The sequence below is a fragment of the Chelmon rostratus genome, chromosome 9 (genome assembly GCF_017976325.1).
Source record: "Chelmon rostratus isolate fCheRos1 chromosome 9, fCheRos1.pri, whole genome shotgun sequence".
Lineage (NCBI taxonomy): Eukaryota > Metazoa > Chordata > Actinopteri > Chaetodontiformes > Chaetodontidae > Chelmon > Chelmon rostratus.
Genome location: NC_055666.1, coordinates 7,372,375 through 7,383,970, shown reverse-complemented (window position 1 = coordinate 7,383,970; position 11,596 = coordinate 7,372,375). Strand labels below are relative to the sequence as shown.

Below are 11,596 nucleotides of genomic sequence, written 5' to 3'. Positions count from 1 at the left end.
GTATGGATTATCGATAGGCCCACTGTAAGTGCAACAAGGACCGCGCTCTTGCCATTAGTTATTTATATATTCCTGTAAAGCGGCGGGGATGCGAGAGAGACGCCACAGCGGCGAGGATCGCCCGCTCTGAACCGGAGGAGTCACCGGCAGATGATGTCCCGATGTGAGAGTGCTTCCAGAGGAGACGAGGGAGAGGACGAAGGAGGATGAAGAAGGGGGGAGAGGGATCGAGAGCGGCAGAGGTGGAATATAATGAAGTTGAGTGGGAAAGGACTGTGCGCCGTCTTCTCCAGCACCCTCCTCTTCGTGTGCGCCCTGAGCGAAGTTGTCGTTGGATTAAGATGCGTCTCGCTGGGATCTACGGTGAGAGCGCATTTCCACCTCGGCGCCGCGGCCGGGGCTTTCTACTCCGGGCTACTTGTGGGAGTCGGGCAGGTCCTGCTGGGCTCCGCGCTGCTCCTGTGCATGGAGAAGCCCGGCTGCAGGAATTTCTTTCTCATCGGTGTTGTGGTCTTCTTGTTGGGGGTCCTCACCGCCTTCTCCGGCGCGGTGGTGGACGGGGACACGGCTTCTCTGGTGGAGAGGAAATATTCCCATTACTGCTTCCACTCTTTGGTTGTGAACCCTGCCTGCGAGCAGCTGAGGGATTACCAGCGGAGTCTGGTCGTCTCCACTGTTCTCAGCACCTTGGAGTGCGTCCTAGGGCTCATCAACCTGGTGGTCATCAAAAGGTACAAAACAGCACAGTTTTCTAGGAGCCGGCAGTCTCAGCGGCAGCGCGCCGGCGCGATCCTCTTCAGAGAGGAGCGGGACTGCTCCTCGGCGGATTTCCAGCCGGTGTCTTACATCAATTTGGGTGTTTTTAACGTCTTCGATGAGACAGGTGCAGAAGTGCAGTGCGGGGGACACCCGTCAATAGAGCTGCCGGGATACTCGCCCACGGACCCGGAGCTCAACCATTGCTTCCCTTTCTCCTACCCGCTCCCCAGTGAGCTGCCGCCCGCATACGAAGACATTTTCCCCGCCGAGGCATGCAACACATAGCCGCTCTGGAGCAGCCCCCAGCAGCGCTCTCCTCTGCTGTGACAATCAGTGACTTTGTGCTTAAACAATCCCCCCCTCTCCTCCTCCTCTTCCAACACCCCCAACAAAAACCAGTAAGTTGCACAGGAGGACAGCAGCAGCGGATTTTAATTCATTCCTTCTCATTCTGATATTTTATCACATCTGCCTGGTAGCTTACATTGTGCATCACCAGTCACACTGATCAAAGTGACACAGGCCCAGGCAGTGCAGACAGATCAAGGCTCATAACAGCTTGCTCGTATAACAAAGGCAGAGTTTGTGTTTTGAATGTTTGCTGTTCATATTTTTACTTGTGAATAAAAAGTGTATTTAACCTCAACTGACGTCATGAAGCTGCTGCCAGTGTAGCTTTCGGAAACCCTGTTGGTACTGTGGTCAGTCTGAACTTCATTCTCATGGGTTCAGCCAACTTCTGCTGGTGCTGTGTAGCTCAACAGTTTAACCTTTTTGTTTTGTATAATAATCTAGAGCCCTCTTTAGTGTATAAGCAGTTATTTCCCAGCCCAGAAGTCATCATCGTCCTGCCATAATGTTGACAAAAAGACGTGCGGGTCCACTGCAGTGGTTTATCATTTCATCTTTGTAAGGTTGAGTGGGGACTCAAACGAGACAAATTGAATCGAATCAGAATGGAAGCAGCAGAGGGCAAAGTGCCCCGACTTTTCCCTCATATGAGTCAGTCTCAAAAACACTTGATTGCATTTCCCATAATGCAGCTGGATAGCCTTTTTCATTACACTGTCCTTGCCTGGTAAACATCTTTTAAACTCCACACTCTCAGTTTTTAATGCTTTGTGTTGCAAATTTGTTGTCTCCAAGCTCAAGCTGAGATAAGCCTAATGACATCGCCGTGACATCATCAGGGTTATTTTTTTTCCACACTTTTGAAGCCTCCTTCCACAGCCACAAAACATTATACACCTGTTTTCCCAGGGTGAGTAGCTCTTCTCATGATGAGTGAAGTAAACTTGATGTGTAAAGTTGTTGGAGTGTATCTTTAAGGCTCGGTTTTGTGGAAATTACCCAACAGATCAAAGATAAGCCTGAAACTGGTAATATTCATATGACTGTTATCAACGATAATGAGTATGTGGGTGATCAGAGGAAACAGAGGGACTGTCTGAGCCTGAATGCACCATTTCCTTTAAAGTAGCAGGAGGCGTAATGATACAAAATCCCTCATTTCTGGGGTCTTTTAATGCACTCTCAGATGTAGCAAGCTGTCCGGATATGATACAGAGTGAAGGTGGCCCCGCACCGTTTCCAATTTAAAGGACTGAAAGCACGCCGCACTGCTTCCCGTATTATTCCATTTGACGTGACTTGAAGTCATTCCCTAACTCGACCACACACAAATAACCACATCAGCTCTCAGCATTGATCCTCCCGGGTCCATCAAAACCTTTTCAGCCTCACTGTTACTGATTTCACTTAACAGCTAGAACAGTGACAGAAAAAAAAATAGATTTGGCTGTCATCATTATGTACCCACCTTCAGACAACACTTCTTTGTGGTAAATTAAAATAAAATGGTCGCTTGTCCCTCAAATTAAAGGCCTCCAATGAGCACCCATGGCCAAATGTTTCTCCAGAGGCACTTTGAGAGAAAAACTTTAAGGAGTACTGTACTGGCTCAGTGTACTAATCCCCCTCTTATCCTTTTCAAACCATGTGATGATGCTTTCCACTCACTCATTCTACTTAGGCTCGGCTTTGCGTGCCAGAGCCGAATGCATGATAGACAAAAAAAACCCCTCCTCTTCTCTTTCTGCTAACATTTCAAGCCAGTAAAAAATACAGCTATAACCCGAGATTAACTCAGCAACTGGCCGGAGAACAAAAGAGATCTTCAGGGAGCTGCTGTCTTAAAAGTTTCATGAAGGGGTGTCCAAAGAAAGATGCAAACAAAGCTAACGGCGAGGGCTCTGTTAAAGTCACCTGCTGTGGCTGTGCATCGGCGCTGTCCACGGACAGAGAGCCAGAGCAGAAAACAAGACTTCAGGTTCAAGTGAGGTGGTTGCATCTGCCAGCAGCCCCTCTTCAGCCTGGAGCAGACACCCAGGTCAGCAGTATCACACCAGGCTTAGAGAGCTGGCTGGCCGGCATGCGTTTCAGGTGGTCTGCTGCGTCTCAATTCTTAATTATTTTTAAATGAATTTTTCAGTGGGACAATGGATAGATAGGTTTACATTTGTTTGAGAAAGTGTCTGAGAATGTTTCCGGCCTCCTTTCTTAGCTTGTAACACCTTGAAATGAAGTAAAATGTCATGTTTTTTAAAGAGCGTCGTTCAGGGAGCTGGTGCAGTGAAGCAGTGCTGCTCATATTGCATATTTTCATATGCATGGTGCTTGTTACTCACGAAAAATGGTCCGACGTTCAATAACCGGAGTCAAAATAAGATAGCAAGGCTCTAAGGTGGAAAGGCATCATTTGGTCTTACTCGACTGCCTGTGAATGTGGTCTTCAGGGGACTTAATGTGGTGTAAATAAAGCTAAAATTTAGATAGTGGAGTAAAGTACAGATGAAACTCCAGCCTGTGATGGTGCTCTGATCATCTTATTAAATCCCTGGACCTTCAGTAGTGGCTTTGTTTGCACTGGGAGTTATTGAACTGAAGATATTTTCCATTTTCTAATTGATTATCTGGTTAAGCCAAAGATGTAGATTTCATATATTTCCAGGATGAACAAAGTCTCTTTACGTACGGAATAACTGAAAAAATGTCCAGAACATTTTCTGGCTGCAAGTCAAACCGTGCATAAACCTCATCACAAATTGTAGACAAACTGCTGATTATTTCTTCAAGCATAGGATGACTCACGCAGATGCCTAGACTAACATTTTCTGACATTTGCTGCTAAAATCTTTTGCACTGATAACATGGGGAGGTTCTTGAGCAGATTTTAAACGATGGGATAAAGGTTTCTTAAACAAGAGAACAATAGATTTTAGTTGAACTACTGAGGGATTTAGCGGAGACCGAGCAGTGCTCAGGCTCCTGTCAGGATCGATGTTCGCAGCGCTATTTAATCAGCTGGCCATATCAGGCCCAATTATGTCACTTTTAACAACACACTGTAGCCATCACAACAGACTGGGTCACATAGTTTGGAATCCATTGATCGAAAACAACAATCCAGTTTTCTATGACATTATATTTGTTTGGGACACTTAAAGGTTGTTTCCATCATTTATTTATGTATAGTATATTGTATAGAAATTCTTATCACGTGAAGAATAGTTCACTTTGATGAAAGTATAGTTAGTTCACTTCCTGAATGCATCAGTAATAATAATCCAGTGATAATGTAGCCTAACAGTATGGAGGCAGAGCAGAGCCATGCTTGCACTTCTTTATTTTAATGCTATTAGCTCGAGATTACAAAGCTCCCTTTCCTGTGATAGCGAGTTAATTTGCCTCATTATCTTGAGAAAACAAAAGGCCAATTTCTGGAGACAATGAGATAATTTATCACAGGAAAACAACGTCATGAGATTTATACGAGTGGACCAAGACATACGCACACTGCTCTGTGAGGAAGTTTCAAAACAAACCTATGAACTTCTACTGAGCCTTTGCCGTTTGTTGTAAGAGTGTTTTCTGATATGATGGATCATTATTGTCGGGGTGGGCTCACATCCAGCGGTCAACCTCAAGCAGACGTGTTGCTGCCCAGTGAGCTAAAGAAACCTCACTGGCATAGGAGAACTGGAAAAGAGCCGACCCACAGTGGTGGGCTTTTGAATGGTATGATAAAGTATGTACATGCATATGAATAAGACTAAAGTACAGTCCGATGCATTGATCAGCACTGGGTACTCCTTCATCTGACATTTCCATCTTATTCAGCTAAAAGATGCCGTCTACGCATGCTGGCACGACACGCCTGCTCTCTGGTAAACATTAATTAACAGCAACAAGAGGAAACAGTCTTTTGTTTCCTCATGATAATGAGACAAATTAACCCGTTATCAACTTGTGATCTTAAAAAAATAATTGCAACATGGCTGTTCGTGGCATTCAAATTTTTACTTTCACTTTTACTGCCGGCAGGTCAGCTAACTGCATAAACATTTGACTCAAGTCCCTGATTAACAGTGTTTATCAGCCACTTCTGCTGCTAAATGTAAAGAATTCAAGGCCACAGTTAAAGTGCAGTTTTCAAACTATTTAAAAAAAAAAAAAAAACATTACATACATACATTACAATAATCATAATGCCTTGGCTGTGTAACTGGCAGTTATCAAGTTAGCCAGCTAGCTAAGTTAGCTAAAGTGCAGTTCATCTTGCAGAAGTTAGCGAGCTACCTATAGGGAAGCCGAGATCGCGACATAATAAAGTACAGATGAGTTTCCGAACAGAGCGTGGTACATGTTCATACATTAGGCTTGTAACCAAAACTGTACAAATGATGCATGTGTGGCTTTAATGTTTCTCTCAGTGCTTCCCTACAAACTGCTCATCCTGTTAGCGATCCCACTGGAGACAATGCAGCTAATCAGAAAAATCCGTAACCCATCTTATTGTCTGGTCTGACATTGTGGCACACTGTGACGCTCTGTCACGTTGGGCAGTAGGGAATATAAGAAAGTGCAAATGAGTAAAAATAAGTTGCTTTGCGTGCTAAAGTGTCTATTAACGAACACTCAAGTGCATTTACTGAGCAAAAGACTTATTTTGTTTGCTCAAATTAAACTGTTTTGTGTCATAATTTATCTTACTGCCCATACGTTTCACACTCAGTTCAGCTGACTCATTGCATCCAGCATGTTTCACGATGTTGCTGTGTTTAAATATCAGCTCCATCGGACATTATGATGAACTGACAAAGTGCATTCATCCTTACAAGTAGAGGAGAGAGAGATTAACTTTCTAAAAGTCACCGCAGCGGGAGCAGCTTGTAGCCGGCTGTCTATCATGACGAATGCATCTCTGTTCTGCGCTTGTTAACAAATGTCACCTGTCTGTTCGCTGGAAAGAAAATGTAAGCTTATACAATAAACTGCATCTGTATTTATCCGGGGAGGCTGGCTGAGCCTGGACGCTATTTGCCAGCAAATCACACTCGAGCTCAAGTTGACGCGTTCACATTGCGGCCAGATAGCAGCGGCGCCTCTTCATGGGGTTTGACCTGGCTGACTTCTCTGCTTCTATAAGACAGATTCCACCTGAAATCTTCACAGGAGCACTCTAACAGAGAGGATGCGTGTTTCATCACACTTTAAACACTAATGCAATGTCAAAACTGCTGTAAAATGCCATCTACAGCGTGTAGCTGGAAGTAATTATCTCCATTAATGTATGGACTGCGCCTCAGATGGCTCATGATATCCTTTCCAGCACATGCTGTTGCTTCAGAGGTATAATGAGTAATTGCACATCTAGAAAAGCAAAGACATGTCAGGTTGTAACGTATAGGGCAGTCTATTATCTTAAGATCTGTGTTCTCTGCGGTCCGGAGCTTTTTCCTCTCCTGGTGGCAGATCCTTTGTTGGATAGCGGTGCTGCATTAGTGTAATGACAGCCTCCGGCTCTGGTCACACAAAGTAAAAAGCGCTGACTTGCATCTCAAAGTTCTTCACTCTGAGGAATATAAGGGAGGGTTTCTGCACAAGTGATTACACTGCAGATATTCGGATGAATGATGTACGTGGACAGGAGCGCACTGCCGGGGTGAGCCGAGGGAGCCGAGGGAGGGGGATCAAAAATGTCTTTGGTGCTACTTGAGACAATTAACTCATTAACAAGTGTAATAACTTTTTAAATGTGGTATTACCACCTCTGTGGCCGCTCATGCAGAGAAAATAATAGTTGTGCTGCTGAGAGAAACACTGGCACAAAGGACTCATTGTGCATTACATTTTTCTGCCCGTCTGCATACTTGGTCCAAATGTATGTCAAGGACAAAACTGCTGGCCATACTTATGGAAAAAAAATCAATACCCCCTAAAAGCCTTTCATTAGAAACATATCCATTTGACTGTGTGCAGCTGCCAGAGAAAGTTGTGTCTGGAGAAGCTCCAGTGGCTTTTAAAAGCCAACACTGGGCCTTTCCTGACAAAAATGTGGTGCACTACCTAAGTGTGAGCTTCTAAGCCATTAGACTCGCTTGTGCCAATTTCTGAAAAACTCGATTCTTCTCTATACTCTCTTTGAAGAGTCCGATTTTTGTTTTTCTTCTGCAGGAACAGCAGTGTTAGAGCTCTCGTTCTGACCGCAAAACAGCAAAAAAAAAAAAAACCCCAAAAAACCAAACAAACCCTTGAACCCACTGCAGGGGCTTCAAAATCGCTTAGCGGCAGGGCTACGTGCGTACCGTGTGCTCACATTATTGGCAGATAGTAGTGAATTTGTAGCTTGATGTGCTGGAATGACAATCAAAGCCACTTGTGCTTGAGATTCAGCCCACGAGGGAGCATTCACAGATCACTCTGATACTGTATGCTTTGAAACTGTGTTATATCGGCGTGCACGATGCGGCTGTGTGTCTTTCGGCATATCATCATTCCTTGCTAAGCTACATACAAAGTGAACATTTAGAAAGGTCCACTTATGAGCTGCAGACTTTTTACCTCATCACATGGTCTTCATCAGTGGATGGGATTTGCTCTGTTGTCATGGAGATGCATTTGACGACACGTGAGCTCAGTGGCTGGTTTGATTTCTACTGCTGCAACTATTTTCATTATAGATTCATTTGAGTATTACTTTTAATCGTAAAGCCTATAAAATATTAGAAACCAGGGCGTAACGCAGGTGATCACAAAAGGCAAAGGTGACGTCTTTAAACGTCTCGCGTTTTACGACCAGGACTTCAAAACCCAAAGACAGTCAGTTTACCGTGATAGAAAACAGAGGAAAACAACAAACGTTTACACTGCAGAAGCTGGAACCAGAGGCTGTTTTTCATTAAAAACTAATTTTTACTCAATTAAATGATGTCGAAATATTTGCCAATTAATCTTCTTCATTAGTACATTCTTGACTTTGGAAATTTGACCAAGCAATCCCAACTCAAGCTCCACTTACAGAAACAGCTTTTTCTGGAGCTTTTAACCGCATCACCTGATCTTTATCTGCTGATGACGGCCGCGTGACACGACTGTAACGACTCGGATGAGAATTCCTTTAAGTTGGATGAAACGACGTTGCTGAGAAAACTCTCAGAAACTGATGACGACCATGTGATCGTTTGGCCAAACGACTATTTCCAAAGTCAAGGAGGATCTTAAATGCTCCAGTCAAAGATAGTTCACTGGTTAAAAAGGCAGTAAGTACAGTTTCAGCTTGAGTGCAGCAGTTGGGGCTGCAGGTGTTTTATGAGGTTGTCGATGAGAGTTAGTGATTTAGTGATTACAGCCGCTCGTTTGTATTGAAAGAAGCCTCCTGAAATACAGGAATATCCTCTCTTGTAAAAACGTGACTTTATTGTTTGTATCACTTGCATGCTTCTGTAATTCAAATGGACGGACAGACTTTGTATCGAAGTAGAAAAAGCTCGATTGACCACCTGCTGGGTGCCCAGAAGGGGTCGATGAGGGTCATGGATGACTTAACAGCACTTGGTCTTATCACTGACCTGCAGCTGGATTTGTGGATTACAATCGTCTCATCTCACATGGCGGCCTGCTGAATTAATACTTAATGAATGCTTTTCCCGTTGTTGCTATTTAATTATCTTTAAAACTGAGTGTTTGTCTGTTCGATGGACCATTTGCCAGAGAGGTGGTTTACATTATAGCGAACTCCCGGCTCGTTTGTTCATCTACTTTTACAGCGTTAATGGGATGCTGAGTGCCACAATTCCCACCTGAAACTATTAGAATGAGAATGGATTTATCATACAAGTCCCAGGAAGTGTTCTCAACACATCCTGACATTCAAGATAGAGTACAAATACCCACTTTTCAGATTTTCAGGTCAGTGTCACCTCCATATTTTTGCGGTGACTTGGACACATAATCACACCTCGGAAAGTCTAATGGAATGTATTAACCAATGAAAGGCTCTGAATGCAGCCTGTGAAATGCAGCTCACGACGGGTAAACAAGCAGCTTTTCCACTGCTGTGTAAGTCAAGCCAGTAGTAATTTTATGCAAACAGCAAGTGTTTCCCTCCAGGCTTCTTAACATCTGAGCAGAGTTTTAGTGGGCTGGATTCCTCTCAGCAGCTTGGAACAGAGAGTGTGGCAGAGATGCAGTGAAGGGAGAAGGGGAACCCTGGCAGCGTCTGCAGCCACAGAGTGAGCCGTGCGTCAATCAATAGCTCCTGCAGTGGCTGCTTTCAGATGGAGCCTGCTCTAAACTTGCAATAACCTCTTTGGCTCGCCGCCATTCGCCACTTAGCAGACAACTCCTGGAGCATCAAAAGAGCGGAGTAGTGCAGCTGAGGTGAGGTCGCTTTCACAGGGAAAGCTCCAACTCAAAGGCAAAACTTCAATTTAGTTCTCCAGCTGCTCTACTCCTGTAATTAGCTGTGTATTTTCTGGTGGACGGCCAGACATGGCCAGTCCTTACATCACATGAGAGAGAAATGAGGAGCACATACAAAGCAACATGCTTCAATATGTATTCCAACAGCATATACATGCTGAGGAGGCGCAAAGTGCTTACTAATTTATGACACCACAATTTATGCCCTTTCACATGCACACAAGCAGGCTCCTGATGATTTAAAGAGGCATCGCAGTGTAATGGTAAAACATGTCATGTCACACAGAGCAAAACTCCCACTATCGCTTTTATTTTCCAACATCGATCAAGGATTATCTCGATTGTTCCAGCACTGACTGATTTTAGTAGGGACAAACCTGTTAGCAAACAGCTGCTAATTTACACTATCAGCAGAATCAGAGCAACATTTAGAGTCGTGTTTCTGGCCTCTTGATGAATGCACATCCGATATGCACTGTCCTTTTAGCTACCTGTCTGCTGGTGGTGCTAGACAGGTGGTTTGACAGCTTTAAACTAAGCTTACTACAGCTACATTCATGAGACCAAGCTAGTTTCAACGTAGTGGTTTTGAAAATCCCTAATATGATGTGTACTCAGGGGATCTTTGAGAAAGGTTTACAGTTCAGAATGAGAGGCTGGATTTGGTGGATAACAATGTGTTTATGCCTCACATCAGCTCGGGAAGAAAAGAAAGGATCCTATCAAAGAACAAAAAGGGCTAAAAATTATTGTTTACCTTTATCCATCCAACCAAAGAAAGAAATTCCAACAATGAGGACCCACAGCAGCAGCTCTGAAACCAAGCCCCTCAATAGAAACTGGATATTTTCCTTTTCCAGAGCTGCCTGGGGTAAAAGGTGTGAGCCAGATGTCTCATGAGCCACCAGAGTGGGCCATGTTTAAATCCTCCACTGCTGAGGCGGCTGTTCGGTGGCCAGAGGGTCATCTGTGCCGGTTGTGATGGAAACCAAAAAAACTCAGAGGTGGAGGAAGCTGACATGGTGAGGGAGGAGGCCTTTTGGGCTTAGTTAGCCCAATAAACTCTTCAATCTGCCTACTGGTATTGGCAGGCCAAAAGGACCGCAGCCTCTGTGGCCACGGAAGCAACATAAACTCATATGTGGGGTGAGCTTTGTAAGTCCGTGCAGAATTCATTTTGGTTAATTCAACTCTGGCAAACCGTTAGACGCCACAGGAAGCATGTCTGTGGAGAGTGATATGTGTCATGTTTGCTGACACATGGCTGCAACTTTGCAGTGAAAGGAACAAGTAGAGATGGTGTGGGCATCTGATCAGGGCGCCTCGTGGACACCTCAAGCTGGGAGGCTGAGGAACTACACATCCCTTTTAGCCTGTGAACGCCTCAGGATCATTTATTAATGCATTAAAAATGTAAATACAATTGGGCAGTTTCTACATTAAGTTCTGAACATACTGAAAACAAAAAGGAAATGGTAAAAAATTTTTGAGTATTTTGTGGATGGTGGCATTCATGGACATTTTTTAATAGTTTGCATAAAAAAACTTATTGAAAGCAGCTTTTTGCCTGCAACATTTCTGATTTCAGGGCAGTCATACATCTTAAGTGCATCATCACATCGGAGGCTTTAGGAGAGACTCCCACTCAGAAGTGAGCACAGCATAAAATTTGTGGTTCCTTTAATGATGGCATTGAAGTCCAGCTCCTGAAGGCATAAAATAATTATTTAGTAGGTGGACAGCAGATAGCGGAATGATTACTAAATTACCAGCCTCCTCCTACCACTCTGTACGTGGAGAGGCTAGGTGCACTTTCACAGATGGTTCCTTGTCCAATTTTACTAAGTCAGTAGGAAACTTTGACAGGAGAAACTCCAGTGAAAAATACTTTGTGTCGGCCCGCTGACAGATGGCTGAAAGACAGTTTAATGGGCAGCTAATAATCACCAACATTACAGGAGGACCCTGTGTAGATTCTTATTAAAATGTCTGCTTAAAATATGGGAACATTCAACTAAGACCAGCTCTGAAAGTAGTTGTCGCAGCTGATAAAGTCACCCAGAAACGAAGACTG

At 44.1% G+C, this 11,596-nt stretch overlaps 1 protein-coding gene across 1 annotated transcript; it reads left to right on the top strand.

The window, feature by feature from the left end:
- The first annotated feature begins 252 nt into the window (after window positions 1–252).
- LOC121612096 (transmembrane protein 271-like) lies at window positions 253–1,044 on the top strand. Its single transcript, XM_041944847.1, has one exon. It carries the CDS (start codon window positions 253–255, stop codon window positions 1,042–1,044), a length of 792 nt encoding a protein of 263 aa, XP_041800781.1.
- Window positions 1,045–11,596: the final 10,552 nt, after the last annotated feature.

Coding starts and splice junctions, on each gene's coding strand:
- LOC121612096 (XM_041944847.1), top strand. CDS start 253: ATGAAGTTGAGTGGGAAAGGACTGTGCGCCGTCTTCTCCAGCACCCTC.